Below are 20,636 nucleotides of genomic sequence, written 5' to 3'. Positions count from 1 at the left end.
AAGATGCTAAGGTGAGGGAGGAAGTGTATAGAAACGAATCCATTGAGGATGGCAAGAAGGACAGGCAGGTGATAAGTCAGGATAATTTACTGAATAATAGAAGTACAACAAATCAGGATGTTAGGATACAGAATGTTAGGATCGGGGATGAGGATGTTAGGATACCGAATGTTAGGATAGGGGATGAGGTCTACACGAACATGTCTAAGATAGTAGGTAGCGAAGATAGTAAGAAGGATGGACAGGTAGAAAGTCAGGATAATCTGCTGAACAATAGAAGTACAATAAAATCAATAGCAGATACCAGTCTAAACGTACTATATTTAAATGCACGTAGCATCAGGAATAAAGTAGATGACCTAGTGGCACAACTACAGGTTAATAAATATGACATCGTTGCAATCACTGAGTCGTGGCTTCATGATGGATGTGATTGGGAACTGAATGTCAAGGGGTACACAGTGTATAGGAAGGATAGGCGGGTAGGCAGAGGGGGAGGTGTGGCCATGATGGTTAGTAGTGATATAAAATCAATAGAAAGGAAGGACATTGGGTCAGAGGAGATGGAATCCTTATGGGTGGAGCTAAGAAATAGCAAGGGTAAAAGGACAATAGTAGCAGTCATATATAGGCCCCCGAACAGCAGTCAGGAAGTGGACCATAAGTTGCAGATTGAGATAGAAAAAGCGTGCCAGAGTGACAATGTGAAGATAATTATGGGGGATTTTAACATGAAGGTGGACTGGGAAATCCAGCAAGGCAGTAGTACTCAGGAGAGTGAGTTTGTGGAATGTCTAAGGGATGTTTTTCTGGAGCAACTTATTGAGGAGCCCACCAGGGGATCGGCTGTTTTGGATTGGGTGCTGTGTAGTGAACCCGAGGTGATTAGGGAACTAAAGGTAAAGGAACCACTGGGAACAAGTGATCACAATATGATTGAGTTTAGTTTCAAGTTTGAGAAGGAGAAGCTGATAACTGGTGTATCGATATTTCAGTGGAATAAGGGAAATTACAAAGGTATGAGAGAAGAGTTGGCCCAAATTGATTGGAGGAGTAAGTTAGCTGGAGGGACGGCGGAGGAGAAATGGAAGAAATTTCTACAGGAAATAAGGACAATGCAGGACAGATATATTCCAAGAAAAAAGAAGGTTTTGAATGGAAAAAAGGCACAGATGTGGATAACGAGGGAGGTGAAGGATAAAATAAAAGCAAAAGGGGCGGCGTACAAAGTAGCAAAAATTAGTGGGAAAACAGAAGATTGGAAAGTTTTTAAAAATCTGCAGAGAGAAACTAAGAAGGTCATTAGGAAAGCAAAGATGAGTTATGAAAGGAAGCTGGCGGACAACATTCGGAAGGATTCTAAGAGTTTTTTTAAATACATAAGGAATAAAAGAGAGACACGGGTTGACATAGGACCAATTGATAACGGTGCAGGAGGTATTATAACGGACGATAGTGAGATGGCAAGGGAATTGAATGAATATTTTGCATCGGTCTTCACCGTGGAGGACATAAGCAATGTGCCCGTTAGTCAGGAGTCTCACGAATTGGAACTGAGTTCAGTTGAGATTAATAGGGAGAAGGTGCTAGGAAAACTAAAGGGGCTTAAGACTGATAAGTCTCCCGGACCGGATGAGGTGCATCCCCGGGTTCTGAAGAAGGTGGCTGTAGAGATAGCGGAGGCATTGGCGATTATTTTTCAGGAATCAATAGATTCTGGCATGGTTCCGGAGGACTGGAGGGTAGCGAATGTAGTTCCGTTGTATAGAAAGGTGGGAGGCAGCACAAAGGCAATTACAGACCTATTAGTCTGACATCAGTGGTGGGAAAATTATTGGAATCTATCCTCAAGGAGGAGGTTACCGAATACCTAGAGGCGCAAGGCAAGATTGGACCTAGTCAACATGGTTTTGTGAAGGGGAGGTCCTGTCTGACCAACCTATTGGAGTTTTTTGAAGAAATCACAGGTAGGGTGGATAAGGGAGAGGTAGTAGACGTTGTGTATTTAGACTTTCAAAAGGCCTTCGACAAGGTGCCTCACAAGCGACTGATTAATAAGATGAGAGGTCATGGAATTACGGGTAGGATAGCAGAATGGGTGGAGCATTGGCTGGTTGGCAGGAAGCAAAGAGTGGAAATAAAAGGATCTCGTTCTGGTTGGTTACCGGTTACTAGTGGTGTGCCGCAGGGGTCGGTGTTGGGGCCGCTCCTTTTTACCTTGTACATCAATGATTTGGATGATGGAATAAATGGTTGTGTGGCTAAGTTTGCGGATGACACCAAGATAAGTGGAGGAGTAGGGAGCATAGAGGAAATAGAAAGGATGCAGAGGGACCTAGACAGTTTAGGAGAATGGGCAAGGAAATGGCAGATGAGATTCAATGTTGAGAAATGTGCAGTTGTACACTTTGGAAGCAGAAATAAGCGGGTAGATTATTATCTAGAAGGAGAGAAGATTGAAAGTACGGTAGTACAAAGGGACTTGGGGGTACTCGTACAAGATACCTTAAAAGTTAACCACCAGGTTGGATCGGTGGTTAAGAAAGCGAATGCTATGTTGGCATTCATCTCGAGAGGTATAGTGTATAAAAGTAAGGAAGTGTTGATGAGGCTCTACGGGGCACCAGTGAGGCCTCATTTGGAATACTGTGCGCAGTTTTGGGCCCCACATCTTAGGAAGGATGTGCTGACGTTGGAGAGGGTTCAGAGGAGATTTACGAGAATGATTCCGGGAATGAAAGGGCTTATGTATGAGGAGCGTTTGTCGGCTCTTGGACTGTTCTCACTGGAGTACAGAAGAATGAGAGGGGACCTCGTAGCGACATTTAAAATATTGACAGGAAAGGATAGAGTAGATGTGGCTAGGCTGTTTCCCTTGGTGGGTGAGTCCAGGACCAGAGGGCACAATTTTAGAATTAGAGGGTACAGTTTCAAGACAGAGATGAGGAGAAATTTCTTTACCCAGAGGGTGGTGAAATTGTGGAACTCCTTGCCACGCACAGCAGTGGAGGCCAGATCAGTGGGGGTGTTCAAGGAGGAGATAGACAGATATCTAAATAGTCAGGGTATCAAGGGATATGGGGATAAGGCTGGAAAATGGGATTAGAATAGTCTTTTTTTCCCCACCCCATTTCTTTTTCCCTTTTCCTTGGAGCAGACTCGATGGGCCGAATGGCCTGCTTCTGCTCCCTTGTCTTGTGATCTTGTGATGGTGCATTGATAAAAGTTGGTGAGAGTCAAAGGGGACAAACCAAATTTCTTTAGCCTCCTGAGGAAGTAGAGGCGCTGGTGAGCTTTCTTGGCCATGGCATCTACGTGATTTGACCAGGACAGGCTATTGGTGATGTTCACTCCCAGGAACTTGAAGCTCTCAATCCTCTCAACCTCAGCACCGTTGCTGTAGACAGATGCATGTACACTGTCCCCTCTTCTGAAGTCAATGACCAGCTCTTTTGTTTTGGATAAGCAAAGTTACCATGGCTAGATGGGAATATTACCCATGATCTTACTGACTGGTGCAGTAGAGCTGAGTTGCCTACTCCTGCCCCTAATTCATACCTTCACTTGAAATGAATGAGATTCTGAGGGAGAATGATAAACTAGATGCCATGAGAATGTGTCCTCTTGGAACTAAGGGGCAGAGCTTTAGAATAAGGGGCTGTCCAATTTAGACAGAGACAAAGGAGAATTTCTTCTCTCAAGAAAGTTGCAGAGGCTGAATCACAGATTAGATGTACTGCTGAGATTCAGTGTACTTCCACATTACAGCAGTTCAGGTAATGGAAATTCACCTTTTTAGAATTCAAAATCTCTACCAAAAAGTCTGAGATGCAGAATAAAAAATTCACTTTTGAAACTTACGTGAAAAAAACACAAAATGGATAGAGAGAACTGAACTAGTTTACCAAGAACAATGATTGCAGGCTGCTGATTCACAGCGGGAGGCCACTTAAGAGATTTGCTCTGGAAGCTGACAAGGCAATCCCTTCTATTGATACTTGTGCAATGAGTACTTGTACTTTATCAAACAACGTTACATCCATTTCTAGTTAATTAAAACAACAACCCTTTCTCTTCTGCTGACAATACAATCTGAATTCCCTTGCCTATAGACCACTCGTGGGGGGGGGGGGGCATTAGTGTTGAAAGAAAAACTTCCTGTAGGAACACATTTCCACCTATTACATGGGTTTAATGGGGCCTTTCCGCAGTGCAGGGGTACTCTGTGCTCACATTCGTGACCTGTAGGGTTGTGGGCAACGGGCAGGAAAGCAGAGCAGACAGCAAGATGAGATTAACCATCACCTTATTGAATGGTGGGGCAGGATCACAGCTTAATGTGGGCTAATGCTCCCAGTTCTCATGTTCGTGACTCCACCCCTGAATGTCTTGGCTCTAATGTTCAGGTTTTGGCCCTTTGTTCTGAACTGTCTGACCTGAAAAAAAAGGTTTCAGTTTACCCTATTGTCTTTTTTTAATCAGGTTGTTGAGCGGTACAGAGTAACTTGGCCAGGTAAAGGAGATTAGTTCTAGTTTTTCATACTGTGGGTAAACATGGTCCCTTACAGAATGGACAGTCTCCGCGTTTTAACTTCCAAGCAAGCTGTTGCTCTGAAATCGACATCGCAGAGTAAGTTGGGGGTGGAGGAGAATTCCAACGCAGTGGTTGCCAAGGCAAATGAAGCTACTTTTACCCAATAATAGAAAGCAACAGTGAATCTGTAAACTGTCTCACAGCACAAGCATCACATCATTTGCGTTGGCTGCTCTACACACAAAAGAAAATTTCAAAACAATGTTTAAGAACAGTTGGTGTTAAAAATGTACACAAGGCACTGCATTGTCTGGTTGGAGCATTGTGTAGAGAGAAAAATCTGTTGTAGGAACGCTTAGTGCTGAAAGGCCACAGAACCACAAGGAGGAAGAATTCATCCCAGTTGCATGTTTAGGATCATTTGAGTGTGTGAGGGGATATTTCTATCGGTCATTGGACCAAACTCCAGCAAGGTAAGCACTCAAGAGGCTTTTGAATCATACATCTGAGTTTTAGAACATAGAACACTACGGCACAGTACAGGCCCTTCGGCCCACAATGTTGTTGCTGACATTTTCATGAAGCTAAGCTTATTCCCATCACCTCAAAGCTCTGGAGAGACATCACCGACACTATCTCCACAGAATGCTACAAGTCCACTGGCAGGATAAGTGAATCAACGTCAGTGGCATCTCCCAGGCTAATACGTCCAGTACTGAGACTCTAATTATCCTCGGTCCTCTCTGATGGGCAGCCTACACCACGCGTGTGCTCGACAGAGGATTCCCGAAAGGAACGCTCCACTGGGAACCCCGTCGCAGCAGGAGATCACCGGGCAGAGAGGGGAACAGAGTCGAAGATGTACTCAAAGCATTCCAGAGAAAATATAACATCCTCGCCGACTCGTAGCAAAATCTGGGACAGTACAGAACACGTTGAGTCTCCTTGATGGGAGAAGGTGAAAGCTTCAAGGAGAGCAAAAACCTTCCAAACAACCCCTCACCCACTTCCCCCATCAGGTTCCTTCGCCCCAACTGTGACAGAGTCTGCAGGTCCCACACTGGCTTCATCTGCCACCTCCGAACCCATAGAGTTGGAGTGGATGGGTCACCCTCGGCCCCGAAGGACTTCCTGAGATGAAACAATGATTTTGATAACTTACATTATTAAGAAATTGATATAATTAATAGTCTGGGGTTGTTGATTCTGACAGATGGAAGCCCTGTAAGAAGGCAGCTTGGTTCCACAGGTGTAAATATTGGATCAAATTTTCCGAGGTTCTATTTTACTGGCAATATCCAACCTGCAACTCGTGCCTGATGGCTTTATGAAAACCCAGATGTCTGGTTCGAAAGGCAAGGCCTCGAGTGCTTACCTTGTTGGAATTCAGTGAAAAGAATGATTGAAATAGCTCCCGTGCATTTAAATAGCCCTAAGCATGCAACGGGGATGAATTCTTCCTTTGAGGTAGCCCAGACTCAGAAGCAGAGAGGAAGGGAGGAATTCTTGGTTTGCCTTTGCTGGGAGGTGGCTCCCAAGATGCGGAAACCTTTTCCAGTCTTGTCACAGAGAGATACAGGCCAGCACCACACTGAGTCCACACCAACTTACACTAAGCCACAATTTTTTTTCCCTGTGCAGAACAATTAAACAAAGGTAAGTAATTTGTTTTTGTTCAAAGTTCACATCCCAGTCAGTGGTGTGGATTCTTTCCAATAAAGAGAAATCAAGTTGGCAGAACATTTCCTCAAAACCCAGTTTATAGAGGTTGTTCTGCTCTGAGACTACAGATCCTCAATCAAAGCCCTAACCTACGTTATTCTTCCCACATTCCAATCAACTACCACCCCACCCCCAGCACCCTTTCACCCTGTCTCTCCCACCCATTGATGTCAGAGGTGGCTCCTGACATTTGGAAATGACTTCCGGTCTTGTCATAGATTGCACAGAAACAGTTCTTTGGCCCACTGAGTACACACCGACCATCGGGTGTCCAAAAACGCTAACCCCACACCAATCCCATTTCTTTATTCTCTCCACACCCTCAGATCCTACCACTTGCTTGCACACTAGGAGCAATTTACAGTGACCAATTAACCTACTGACCTGCACGCCTTTGGAATGTGGGAGGAAACCGGAGCACCCAGAGGAAACTTAGTCAGTCCCAGGTGCAAAGTCCACATGGACAGCACCCATAGTCAGGATCGAACCCGGGTCTCTGGAGCCGTGAGGCAGCAGCTCTACTGGCCAAGTCACCGCGCTGCTATTGCTATGAGCCTTTATCTTTGGGGAAGCCCAGCGAACTAAGCCACAATTGTTTCCTGTGTAGGGCAATGAAACAGAAGTGAGTTATTTGTTTTTGTTCAAAGTCCACATCCAGTCAGCAATGTGGATTCTTTCCAATAAAGAGAAATCAAGTTGGCAGAACATTTCCTCAAAGCCTAGTTTACAGAGGTCGTTCTGGCGTGAGACTACAAATCCTCGATCAAAGCCCATCGGGTATTGGAAACATTCAGATAAAATAAGATTATAAGATTTCTTTATTAGCCACAAGTACATTGAAACACACAGTGAAATGCATCTTTTGCGTAGAGTGTTCTGGGGGCAGCCCGCAAGTGTCGCCACGCTTCCAGCACCAAGATAGCTCGCCCACAGCTTCCTAACCCGTACGTCTTTGGAAGGTGAATCTCACCTGAGTGGAGACAGAATCGTCTCTCCTGAGGAGTGAATACATGAACAAGCTCACTCTCCATGGTGTGAGATCAGATCACTTCCATTGTTTCCTGTTAAATGGTGCAGTGATTGTAGTGGCTCGGACGGAGCTCAGAGCCCATCCTGGCAGGTTGTGGAATTCAATGGAGCTGGTTGCCTACTTGCAGACTGAGTGGTCCAGGAGGGAATGATGGTGGGGATCTGTCAGACTGACACAGGAACTCAAGTCATTCATTAATGTCTTTTGAGATGGATGGGCACCCAGTCTGTCCCACATCCAACTCCAGTCACACTCAAACAGCAATCTGCTGGAGGAACTCAGTGGGTCGAGCAGCATCTGTGTGTGTGTGGGGGGGGGGGGGGGGGGGGGGTGGGTGGCGGGGAGGAATTGTTGACGTTTCGGATCGAGACCCTGTATCAAGAACTACATCAATTCCTTTCCCTCCCACAGATGCTGCTCGACACGCTGAGTTCCTCCAGCAGATTGGGTGTTGCTCCACATTCCAGTGTCTGCAGTCTCCTGTGTCTCTAGTCTCACTCAGCTCGATCCACTCCCGTCCAGCAAACTCTTTGCACTTCTTTTTCTTGCCTTTGCTGCAGGTACAAGAATAGGCCAGGTGGCCCTTTAAGTCTGATCTGCCATTCACATGACTCCACAAACCGGTCCTTTGCCCACATCCCCATAATCACTTTGATTTCAACTTAAACAGTGGCAAATATCAATTGCCATCTGCAGGAGAGAGTCCAAGCTCCCACTACCATTCATGTGTTGAAATGGTTTGCAATTGCACTGCTGAGAGATCTGGTGCTACCATCTATCCCCGTCCCTTCCCTGCACCACCTCAGATAGGCCAATTGCTAATGCTCCTGATATTGCATCAAATAAAAATTATAGAGAAGAATTCTGCATAACAAAGATATTCAGCTCATTACATCTGGGTCAGCTACTTGAAGGAGCTATTTAGTTCTCCTGCTATCTGGGCCCACAGATTATCCCGTCAGATAATTAGAGCAATTCATTTTTAAAATGTAATGTGCGTGCTAAGACACAAATCCTTGTCTCACAGCCAGCTCTACCGTCAATCATCTTGAGACTATGTTGCCAGTTACTGATCTTTCAGCACTGCAGGTAGTCCCCCTTTCTTTATTTTTGTCATGATTTAGAACACATGTAGAAAATCTCCCCTCGATTTCCTCTGCTCTGAGGATAACCCAGCTTCCTAGTCTTCCACATAAATCGTCCTCAGATCCCGGAGCCAATCGAGCAAATCTCCTTTGCACCCTCTCCAAGGGACTGTCTTCGTTCCTAACGTGTAGTGTCCAGAACTGGAACCAACTGGGCCAGACCCTTCACTTCTTAAGGTTCAACACACAAAATGCTGGGGGAACTCAGCGGGTCAGGCAGCGTCCGTGGAGGGAAATGGATAGTCGACGTTGCCATTTCCCTCCACAGATACTGCCTGACCTGCTGAGTTCCTCAAGTGCTTTGTATGTTGCTCCAGATTCCAGCATCCGTCATCTTTCTTGTGACTTCAAAAGGTTCTTTGGAACTTCGCTACCACTTGGTTTTTCTCAGCCGGTCCATCTATGCATAACGCTATTACAGCGCCAGCGACCCGGGTTCAATTCCCGCCCCTGTCTGTAAGGAGTTTGTACGTTCTCCCCGTGTCTGCGTGGGTTTCCTCCGGGTGCTCCGGTTTCCTCCCACATTCCAAAGACGTACGGGTTAGGAAGTTGTGGGCATGCTATGTTGGCGCCAGAAGCTTGGTGACACTTGCGGGCTGCCCCCCAGAACACTCTACGCAAAAGATGCACTTCATCGTGTGTTTCGATGTACACGTGAATAATAAAGAAATCTTATCTTATAAAGGTCTTTGTATCTGGCTCCCCCTGGGCCCCTGGTTTCTCTTTTCCTGAACCCCATTTAAAATTGGTCTGTCCAGTTAACATTGCTTTTCTTCAGTCTTCCTACCAGAGTGAATCACTCTTCAGTTCTACATTATATCTGCGGTGTACTCGGCATTTCTTCTGACAGTACACATTCTCGTGAAATCTGCTACCAACTTCCTCATTATACTTCTGAGCTTTGTGTAATTTTCAAATTTTTAAATTGTGCCTTATATCACAATGTCCTGTAACTAATGGACATCAAAGGGGGCATGGAGTCTAATACCATGGAGTTGTACAACACAGAAACACATGGCCCATCATGTCCATTTCAACAATTACACTCATCTGTACTGGTCCCATTTATTTGTATTTGACCTGTCGCCTTCCATGCCTTGGTGAATCAGGTTCTTGTCTAGACGCTTCTTAAATGCTGTGAGGTGTATTCCAGATTCAAATAACCCTCTAAGTGAAGAAACTCCACTTCGTATCCTTGCTAAGCCTCCTACCTCTCATAGTTAACCTATCTCCTCTTGAACAACCATGGGGAAAAGATTCTTACTGTCCACCTTATCTATCCCCCTTTGTATGCTTCTATCAGGTCACCTCTCAGCCTCTTCCTCCCTGAGGAAACAAACCCAGGATGCTGCCTGGATTGGGGAGCATGCCTTATGAAAACAGGTTGAGGGAACTCGGCCTTTTCTCCTTGGAGCAATGGAGGATGAAGGGAGACCTGATAGAGGTGTATAAGATGACGAGAGGCATTGATTGTGTAGATAGGCTTAGTAGATAGGCAAATTACTAGGCTTACCCATAGCCCTCTAGTTTACTCAGCTCCATGTACCTATCTAACAGTCTTCTGAAAGACCCTATCATATCCGCCTCCACCACCGTTTCCGGCAGCCCATTCCACACACTCACCACTCTCTGAGTAAAAAACTATCAGAGGAAGGTTTTCTACCCAGAGAGTGGTTGGGGCATGGAATGCGCTGCCTGGGGCGGTGGCGGAGGCAGGTACATTGGTCAAATTCAAGAGATTACTAGATAAGCATATGGAGGAATTTAATATAGAGGGATATGTGGGAGGAAGGGGTTAGATAGTCTTAGGCGAGGTTTAAAGGTCGGCACAACATTGCGGGCCGAAGGGCCTGTATTGTGCTGTGCTGTTCTATGTTCTAAACAGAGTTCACATGGAATGTCTGTGATGGGATAAAGCCGGGGTGACCATCGGCATAAACTGTAAACAAGGTTATCTGGTAAATGAGTGAATGGGAACAGTTAGAGAGGGGGAACATAGACAGAAGAATGTAGTGCTGGAGTTTGAAATGCAGAGCAGGAAGAGATGTCCAGCAGGTTAGCCTGGGGTTTTCCTCCTGTCCCAGAGGAAAAGAATAAAAGAGAAGAAAAAAAAACAATCTGAGCTAATATCACAGATGGATGAGAGATACAGGCAGAGCAATCAAGTTATCTGAAGTGGAAGTGAATTGCTACTTCACCTGGACAGAACGTTTGGGTCCCAGGAGGAGGGGTGAAAGGACGGGTGTTGCATTGCCTCCAGCTGCAAGGGCAAGTACCTCTAAGAAAGGGCCGGTTGGTGGGAGTAGGAGAGTGGACCAGGGGGTCACGAAGGGAACGGCCCTTCTGAAAGGGAAGGGGAGGGCGAGATGGGGATCCTGATCTGTACAAGAGATCGAGGGATGACCTTCGGAAAGCTATCAGGGATGCCAAGAGACAATACCAACTCAAAATAGAGTCCCTGACCAGCCGCCAGTTATGGCAGGGCTTATGTGCCCTAACAGGCTACAAGACGAAGTTGGGCTGCATAGCTAACAACAGCGCATCCTTATCTGATGAACTTAACACATTCTATGTTCATTTTGAACAAAAGGGAAGTGGATTGTCACCATCCACCCTGACAGCTACCAACGCAGCTGAACCTGTGACCACAGTGGAGGACCTAAGGTCAGTCTTCCGGAGAGTGAACACAAGGAAAGCACCTGGCCCAGATGGTGTCCTGGGCCGCGTGCTCAGATCTTGTGCTGATCAGCTGGCAGAAGTATCTGCGGACACATTTAACCTCACCCTGCTTCAATCTCAGGTTCCCTCCTGTTTTAAGAAGACCACCATCATCCCGGTACCAAAGAAAAGCAAGGTAACATGCCTCAATGACTACCGACCAGTGGCTCTGACATCCACCATCATGAAGTGCTTTGAGAGGCTAGTCATGGCACACATCAACTCCAGCCCACCAGACAACCTGGACCCATTGCAATTCACCTATTGGTGAAACAGGTCTACAGCGGATGCCATCTCCCTGGCCCTACACTCAGCTCTGGAGCATCTGGACAGTAAAGACACACACGTTAGACTATTGTTTATTGACTACAGCTCTGCCTTCAATACAATAATTCCAAGCAAGCTTGTCATTAAACTCCGAGACCTAGGACGAACACTTCCCTCTGTAACTGGATCCTTGACTTTCTAACAAACAGACCGCAATCAGTGAGGATAGGCAGCAATACCTCCAGCACGATTATTCTCAATACTGGTGCCCCACAAGGCTGCGTCCTGAGCCCTCTACTCTACTTCCTATACACTCATGACTGTGTGGCCAGATTCTGCTCTAACTCCATCTATGACCTCACGATCTACCTTGTTGTGACCTTGCACCTTATTGCACTGCACTTTCTCTGTAGCTGTGACACTTTACTGTGTACTGTTACTGTTTTTACCTGTACTACATCAATGCACTCTGTACTAATTCAATGTAACTGCACTGTGTAATGAATTGACCTGTACAATCGGTTTGTAAGACAAGTTTTTCACTGTAGCTCGGTACAAGTGACAATAATAAACCAATAACCAATACCAGATGTGTCAGGTGGTGAAATCTCTTTGAAGGTGACGGAAATTGGGGAGAAGATCTGCTGAATGCGGAGGATGGTGGGGTGGAAGGCCAGGACCAGGGGCACTCTATCCTTGTTCTGATTTAGATTTCCAGCATCTGAAGACTCTTTTTGATTTTGGTTTTATGAAGTCTGGTTAGACTGTATCTGGCGTACTGTGTTCAGTCTGGTTACTGTGAAATTGGTAATGATGCAGGCGTGTGCAGAGTCATCAGTATTGTACACTGGAGTTAACAAAGTTCAAGTTGGAAGAGACAGTCTGTGAATGATGCTTGAGATTCTTTTTAGTGTGCAAGATAAAGGGAGCATCTCATTGAAACCTACCGAATATGCAAAGGCCTGGATAGAGTGGACGTGGAGAGGATTTTTCCAGTAGTGGGAGAGCCTAGGACCAGAGGACACAGTCTCAGAATAAGAGGATGTCCCTTCAGAACAGAGATGAGGAGGAATTTCTTTAGCCAGAGGGTGGTGAATCTGTGGAATTCATTGCCACAGACGGCTGTGGAGGCCAAGTCATTGCGTATATTTAAAGCGGAGGTTCATAGGTCCTTGAATAGTAAGCATGTCAAAAGTTACGGGGAGAAGGCAGGAGAATGGGGTTGAGAAGGAAAAATAAATCAGCCATGATCAGATGGCGGAACAGCCGAGATGGGCCAAATAGCCTAATTCTGCTCCTCTGTCTTATGGTCTATCTAATTCAGAGTTTACAATGATTGTTACAAAGGAGCTATTTCCTCTGGGTGGGACTTCAGAACAAGTGATTTAACCTTAAAATTAGAACTGGCTGTTTAGATATGAGATGTACAAGCTCCTACATGCAAGCCTCCATCTTCAGTGTACTGTGGAAGCTTTATCCAGTAAGATAAGGCAAGATATCTTTATTAGTCTCATGTACATCAAAACACACAGTGAAATACATCTTTTGCATAGAGTGTTCTGGGGACAGCCCGCAAGTGTTGTCACGCTTCCGGCACCAACATAGCATGCCCACAACTTCCTAACCCGTACATCTTTGGAATGTGGGAGGAAACCGGAGCACCCGGAAGAAACCCACGCAGACACGGGGAGAACGTACAAACTCCTTACAGACAGTGGCAGGAATTGAATCTGGGACACTGGTGCTGTAATAGCGTTACGCTAATTGCTACACTACCGTGCCTGCCCCTAAACTTGTAGAATGGTGATTGATAGATTTTTGTTAGGTGAAGGTATAAGGGAAATGAATCAAGGACTGTCAATGATACCGATGAACCCTGATTTCATTGTTGGATGGGCTAGAGGGGGAGAATGGTTCCCCCTCTTGTTCCTATATTGTTGTACATCTGTCCCCAGAAAAAATTCCAACAAAATTCCTTTGCACTTGGATTTTCACTTTGCGTCTCATAAAGGATTTCTTTTTCCCAGAGAATGGAATGCAGATTCACCAGAATAACACAAGGCTAAGAGGGGTAAATTCTTCAAGCTGATTGGAGAACCTTTATTTATATTGCTCCTCGAGTACAAAAAATTGATGGATTAACCAAGGATAAACGGATTTAATGTGAATATAAGAGCTAATTCATTCAGGGGTTAAGTCAGTGGCCAGTGCTTCACACAATGAGTAGCAGGAGCTTGGAGCTCTCTCTCCCCTTGAGATGCAATGATTGTTGGAATGATTGTGGCTATTGTGGGCGAGATTTTTTTTTTTAATTAATTTTTTTTAAATTAATTTCATTTACAGCGTGGTAACAGGCCCTTCCGGCCCAACGAGTCCGCACCGCCCATTTTAAACCCCCAAATTGACCTACCCGTACGTCTTTGGAATGTGGGAGGAAACCGGAGCACCCGGAGGAAACCCACGCAAACACGGGTAGAACGTACAAACTCCTTACAGACAGCGACGGGAATCGAACCCCGATCGCTGCCGCTGTAATAGCGTCGCGCTAACTGCTACGCTACTGTGCCGCAATGTGCAGAGAATTTATTTCCACTCATTGAGCAGTGGAAGACTAGGGGACTGATTTTATCACTAGGCCTCTCAAGAGTGAAATTAGAAAACATTTCTACCCTGAGGGGTTTGGGACTCTGCACAGCTGCTCATTGCTTGTTGAAACCTAAGGGGCTTAAGAGGTATGGGAAAGGGCCAGTATATCGCAGAGAGAACAAAGGTCAGCTATGATCTTAGTGAATCATGGATCAGTGTCAAAGGACCATCTGGCCTGTTCTTGCTTCTATATTTTTATACGGAGCATAGGCAGGAAAATAGAGCTCAGGATCTTGATGCATCACGGCTTGGTGTGTCAGCTGCTCTGCCCGTGATCGCAAGAAACTGCAGAGAGTTGTCGACACAGCTCAGCACATCACAGAAACCAGCTTCCCCTTCATGGACTCTGTCTTAACCTCTCGCTGCCTCGGTGAAGCAGCCGGCATAATCAAAGACCCCACCCATCCCGAGCATTCTCTCTTCTCCCTCCTCCCATCGGGCAGAAGATACAAAAGCCTGAAAGCACGTACCACCAGGCTCAAGGACAGCTTCTACCCCGCTGTTATAAAACTATTGAACAGTTCCCTGGTACAAGAAGATGGACTCTTGACCTCACAATCTACCCCGTTATGACCTTGCACCTCATGGTCTACCTGCACTGCACTTTCTCTGTAACTGTGACGCTTTACTCTGCATTCTGCATTGTTTTTACCTGTACAACCTCAGTGCACTGGGTAATGAATTGATCTGTACGAACGGTACGCAAGACAAGTTTTTCACTGTACCTCCGTACAAGTGACAATAATAAACTAATTCCAGTTCCAAAGGCAGATCAGCTATGGAACTAAGTCAATGGTCAGATGCCAGTTCATGTCTGAGGAAGTAAACCACATCCTCATCTTTCTGCATTCCTGTATTTAGATGTACCAATTATCCTCACTCAGAAATGAGAATAAAGTAGAAAGCACTTTGCAAAATAATGTTTGACCGCCTTGATGTTCCTCTTGGGAAATGCTCTTCCGAAATTGTGAAGAAGGAAAAAAAACATATGGTTTGACTGAATGTTTTGCCAATTAGTTGTTGAGTCAACATGGTCTTGTTTGGTTTTTATTCGAGCAATAATGTGCCTGAACACGGTTGATAGAAGGCATGGTTGTTTGAAGCAGTCTTGACTTTCATCCCTACAGACCCCACTATCCTGGCCATATGGTAGTTCTGGCTAATGACAGAGGGGCTGCTGTACTCAGGGGCCAGACTGCGTGGAAACATTAAATAAATCAGCAAATGTAGTCCATGTCAAAATTACACACTCTATCCATTCCTAATTTTCATTTATTTTTTTCATCTGCTCTGATTTGTATGTGTTATTTACAATATCGGTGTGTCAGTAACTAATTTGCAGGAGACTTTATCTGTAATTCCCTTATTAATTCCCAATGATGGGAAAAAACTTGGTAAACTTTAATGAAATACATGATGATGCTGGAGGAACTCAGCAGGCCAGGCAGCATCCGTGGAGAAAAGCAGGCGGTCAATGTCTCGGGTCAGGATCCTTCTTCAGGACCGAAGATAGGAAAAGGGGAAGCCCAATATATAGGAGGGAAAAGCAGAGCAGTGATAGGTGGACAAAAGAGGGGAGCATCATCATGTTTTTCATCTAGATTCCAGCATCTGCAGTCCTTTGTTTCTTTGGTAAACCTTAAACTGGGCTGATCCTGAATACGGACAATAAACAATGCAGAAAGATGAAGGGGAGCTGAGGAAACACAGTGAAAAGAAAAAGACTCTTAGGAGACCTACACTGCTAAATGTGCAAAAATAATTGAGTTTTTCATCCCTCGTACACCAAGTCAGAGCTAACCTGATGGCAAACAAATTTATGTGGCAGTACCTCATCTACTGACCCGAGTATAAGGAAGCCCAGATTGAAAGAAATAAGTCTTGAAGAACAGATTGTTCTCACCCTCTGCAATGGTCTCAAAGTCTACCCCTGCTCCAACAAAGTACCAGGGCAGTGGTCTTTGCTGCCCAAAGTACCTACCAAATGCCTGCCCGACCCAACCTAGTGGGGCAGGAGCAGCAGATGAACACAACCTCCAAGATCCCCTTCAAGTCACACAGCATTGTGACGTTGGGCATAGATTGTGTCATGTCAAAAACACAAACCCAGTGAAGGTCAGATTCACCCTGTGATCATCTGCTCCTGTTGTGTCCTCCAGGGAGACGGAGGTCCAAGAATGTGGTTCAAGAATCAGGGTGAGCAGCCCAGGGACCGCTCTTTATTCAGTGTCTTTTAAGCCTGTGTTTCATGCATGCTTTACTGTTCCATCACCGCTTTGGAACAGAAAGCTGTGGGCCAACTAATTTCCATCCAGGCCTTCCAAAGAAAGTAACTCTTACCATCAGCCTCTGGAGGTGAACCCCTTGTTTCTCACACATGGTAGTAAAATGTTTGAAGTTGGAGTCATCAAGCACAATGTAGACTGGAACACCCCTGGCAGCAGCATCCAGCACGTCCTTGAAGATGTCTACGTCAGTGAATATATCCATAACAATAGCAATGACCTGTTCAGAATGTAAAACATTTTGACAGAACCTAGTTAGTCTTTGGTACTGGAACTGTCAGTCACTGCATCAATTTTCCAAAAATATCCTCTTTTGGAAGACAGTTATGATGGAATTTGTCTGAAATTCTGGGGAATTATAATATGAGTATATCTTATCTCAGGCAGAGCCTATGACACTAATGCAAGAAGGCGGAATTAACACAACTCGAGTGCAGAAGAGGTTTACCAAGGTGCTGCCTGGACTAGAGGCTGTGTGTTATAAAGAGAGGTTGGACAAACCTGAGTTACTTTCTCTGGAGTGGTGGAGGATGAGAGGAGAACTGATCGAGGTGTATATGATTAAAAAGAGGCATAGATTGACGGCCAGTATCTTTTTCTCAGGGTTGAAATGTCTAATGCTAGAGGGCACGCATTTAAGGTGAAAGGGGGCAAGTTCAGAGGAGATGTGCGGGGCAAGTTTTTTTTTACACAGAGAGTGGTGGGTGCCTGGAATGCACCCAGGGGTGCTGGTGGAGGCAGCTACGATATAGGTGTTTAAAAGGCTCTTAGATAGGTACATGAATGTGCAGAGAATGGAGGGATGTGGGAATTAGTTAGGGATTTATTTACTAGTTTACTTAGTTTGGCATAACATCATGGGCCAAAGGGCCAGTTCCTGTTCTGTACTGTTCTATGTTCTAAGCTTCTTATCAATGAAAGATAGTATCTGCTTAAAAAAAGTCCTGGGAAAAATAAAGTTCAATTATTTACCCAGTAAATATGTAATCAACTGAGCCAAACCTTGATTCTTATTTGTAAATTCAGGTTGAATTACGATATATTAGTGGTGTACTTAAAAAAGTATATTTATTTATATGTTACTGGTAATTTTATTAATATATTATTGATAGAGGTTTACAAAATGATGAGGGGTATAGACAGAGTAAATGTGAGTAGGCTCTTTCCGCTTAGATTAGGAGAGATAAGTATGAGAGGACATGGCTTTAGGGTGAAAGGGGAAAGGTTTAGGGGGAATATTAGGAGGAACTTCTTCACTCAGAGAGTGGTGGGGGCGTGGAACGAGCTGCCATCTGACGTGGTAAATGCAGACTCACTGTTAAGTTTTAAGAATAAATTGGATAGATACATAGATGGGAGAGGTCTGGAGGGTTCTGGACTGGGTGCAGGTCAATGGGACTAGTGGAATAAAGTTTCAGCACAGACTAGAAGGGCCAAATGGCCTGTTTTCTGTGCTGTAGTGTTCTATGGTTCAATAATTCTATACTTGTTAATGTATTAGTATGTGACTGTTTCCTTTATTAAGTTCCCAATTAGATGCATGATTTGGGGCCGCTGCCTCTTGGTGCCAGAAACCCGGGTTCAATCCTGACCTCGGGTGCTGTCTGTGTGGAGTTTGCACATTCTCCCTCTGAGCACATGGGTTCCCCCGGGTGCACCAGTTTCCTCCCATATTCCAAAGACGTGGAGTTGGTAGGTTAATTGGTAATTAGCTGGTAGGTTGTTAGGCAGCAGCTGTAAATTGTCCCTGGTGTGTAGGTGAAGGGTAGAATCTGGGGGGAGGTTGATGGGAATGTGGAGAGAATAAAACGGGTTTAGTGTAAATGAAGACACATGAGAGAGTGCAGATGCTGGAAATCTGGAGCAACACACACGAAATGCTGGAGGAACTCAGCAGGTCAGGCAGCACCTATGGAGGGAAATGAACAGTCGACGTTTCGGGCCGAGACCCTTCATCAGGACTGGAAAGAAAGAGGGCAGAAGCCAGAATAAAAGGGTGGAGGGAGGGGCAGGAGCAGGAGCTGGCGGGTGATAGGTGAGTCCAGGTGAGGGGGGAAGGTGGGTGTATGGGGGGGGGGAGTGGGAATGATGTGAGAAGCTGGGAGGTGATAGATTGAAGAGGCAAAGGGCTGAACGAGATGGAATCTGATAGGAGAGGACAGTGGACCATGGAGTAAAGAAAAGTAGTGTAAACGAGTGGGTCATGGTTGGTGCGGAGGGCCTCTCTCTGTGATGTATCTCTCTTTGTCTCTATGACTCCATGATATCGGGAGTCAAATTGGACAAATAGTGGTGCTGGTGTTTATGGGGAAGAGGCCAGAGGCAAGCCGGTATGACTGGGTAGGCGAACAACAGTACCACATTAACACGCAGTAGGGCTGATTCCATTTGACAGCCCGACAAATGGACAGTGGGTGGCAGGATCCCCAGCCACCTATCCAGGACATTCTCTCCTCTCTCCTCTTCCATCAGGTAGAAGATACAGGGGCCTGAGGGCACGTAGCACCAGACTTAAGGACAGCTTCTACCCCACTGTGATAAGACTATTGAACGGTTCCTTTATACAATGAGATGGACTACGACCTCACAATCTACCTTGTTGTGACCTTGCACCTTATTGCACTGCACTTTCTCTGTAGTTGTGACACTTTACTCTGTACTGTCGTTGTTTTTACCTGTACTACATCAATGCACTCTGTACTAACTCAATGTAACTGCACTGTGTAATGAATTGACCTGTACGATCGGTTTGTAAGTCAAGCTTTTCAATGTACCTCAGTACAAGTGACAATAATAAACCAACACCAATACCAAAACCAAGAAGTCAGCAATTGGGAGTAGGGGAGATCAGCCATTGGATGAAGGACAAGTTGGGAATCAGAGGACAGGAGGGCTGTGATCAGGGTTAGGGGATGATTGCACAACAATCTTTGCACCATTCTGCTGTTTTGAGCACGTTGCTGTATTTAGTGTTGTTATTATTTAGCAGAGTGGAGGAACAGAGGGATCTTGGGGTCCATATCCATAGATCCCTGAAGGTTGCCACGCAGATCAATAGGGTTGTTAAGAAGGCGTATGGTGTGTGGCTTTCATTAGTTGGGGCAGTGAGTTCAAGAGCTGCCAGGTAATGTTGCAGCTCTGTAGAATTCTGGTTAGACTACACTTGAGTATTGTGTTCAGTTCTGGTTGCCTCATTATAGGAAGGATGTGGAAGCTTTAGAGAGGGTGCAGAGGAGATTTACCAGGACGCTGCCTGGATTGGAGAGCGTGTCTCATGAGGATAGGTTGAGTGAGCTGGGGCTTTTCTCTTTGGAGAGAAGGAGGATGAGAGGTGACTTGATAGAGGTGTACAAGATGATAAGAGGCATAGATCGAGTGAACAGTCAGAGAGTTCACAGAAGTCAGAGTCAGAGACCTTTTCCCCAGGGCGAAAATGGCTAACACACAGGGACATAACTTTAAGGTGATTGGGGGAAGGTATAAGGGGGATGTCAGAAGTAAATTTTTTTTTCTTACACAGAGAGTGGTGGGTGTGTGGAACGCACTGCCGGCAGAGGTTGTGGGGGCAGATACATTAGGGACATTTAAGAGACTCTTAGATAGACACATGAATGATAGAAAAATAGGGGGCTATGTGGGAGGGAAGGGTTAGATAGATCTTAGAGCAGGATAAGATTTCGGCACAACATTGTGGACTGAAGGGCCTGTCCTGTGCTGTCTATGTTCTACATACACTGTTTACTCTGTGAACTTCATGTGAACAAAGAATTTCAGTGCACCCTAGTGTATATGACAATAAACTAATCTCAGCAATGACTTCCTTGGCAACTCGGGATGGAGCACTTTTTGCTCTTCTGAACCGTCAGGAAGTGCTCATATAGATTTGTGGAGGTCCCGAACCTCCAATGCATTCGAATATAACCAGGGGCAGGAGGAAAATACTGTTGCCTCATTCAATAAGATCCTGGTTAGACTTCTACCCTGTTCACTTTCCCACCCAGTCCTCATATCCTCACAGATTCTGGAATGTTGTCCGTTCCAGCCTTTAACATTCCCAATAAGTGAGCACCACTGTCTTCCAGGCTGAGAGAATCTTTTGAGCAATGGACTTTCTAATCATATTAGTCCCAAGCACCAACCACTTCCCCTAAGACTATGTCCTCTTACAGTCACAGAGCAATACAGCACAGATACAGGCCCTTCGGCCCAACCAGTCCATACCGACCTCAGTGCCCACCCAGCTAGTCCAAATTTTCTACATTTGGCCCATTTCCCTCCAAGCCCCAACC

The 20,636-nt window shown here is 45.4% G+C and overlaps 1 protein-coding gene across 1 annotated transcript in view; it reads right to left on the bottom strand.

Moving 5' to 3' along the window:
* The window catches only part of fam83b (family with sequence similarity 83 member B), a 49,219-nt gene that overhangs the window by 15,547 nt on the left and 13,036 nt on the right, over nt 1–20,636 (bottom strand). Inside the window, exon 3 of the mRNA XM_052024378.1 lies at nt 16,403–16,567. Within this exon, the coding sequence (XP_051880338.1) occupies nt 16,403–16,567 (165 nt within the window). The remainder of the gene's footprint in view (nt 1–16,402; nt 16,568–20,636) is intronic.

Source organism: Pristis pectinata, chromosome 10, assembly GCF_009764475.1.
Source record: "Pristis pectinata isolate sPriPec2 chromosome 10, sPriPec2.1.pri, whole genome shotgun sequence".
Lineage (NCBI taxonomy): Eukaryota > Metazoa > Chordata > Chondrichthyes > Rhinopristiformes > Pristidae > Pristis > Pristis pectinata.
The sequence above is the reverse complement of the archived record's forward strand: the minus strand, read 5'-3'. Positions and strand labels throughout refer to the sequence as shown.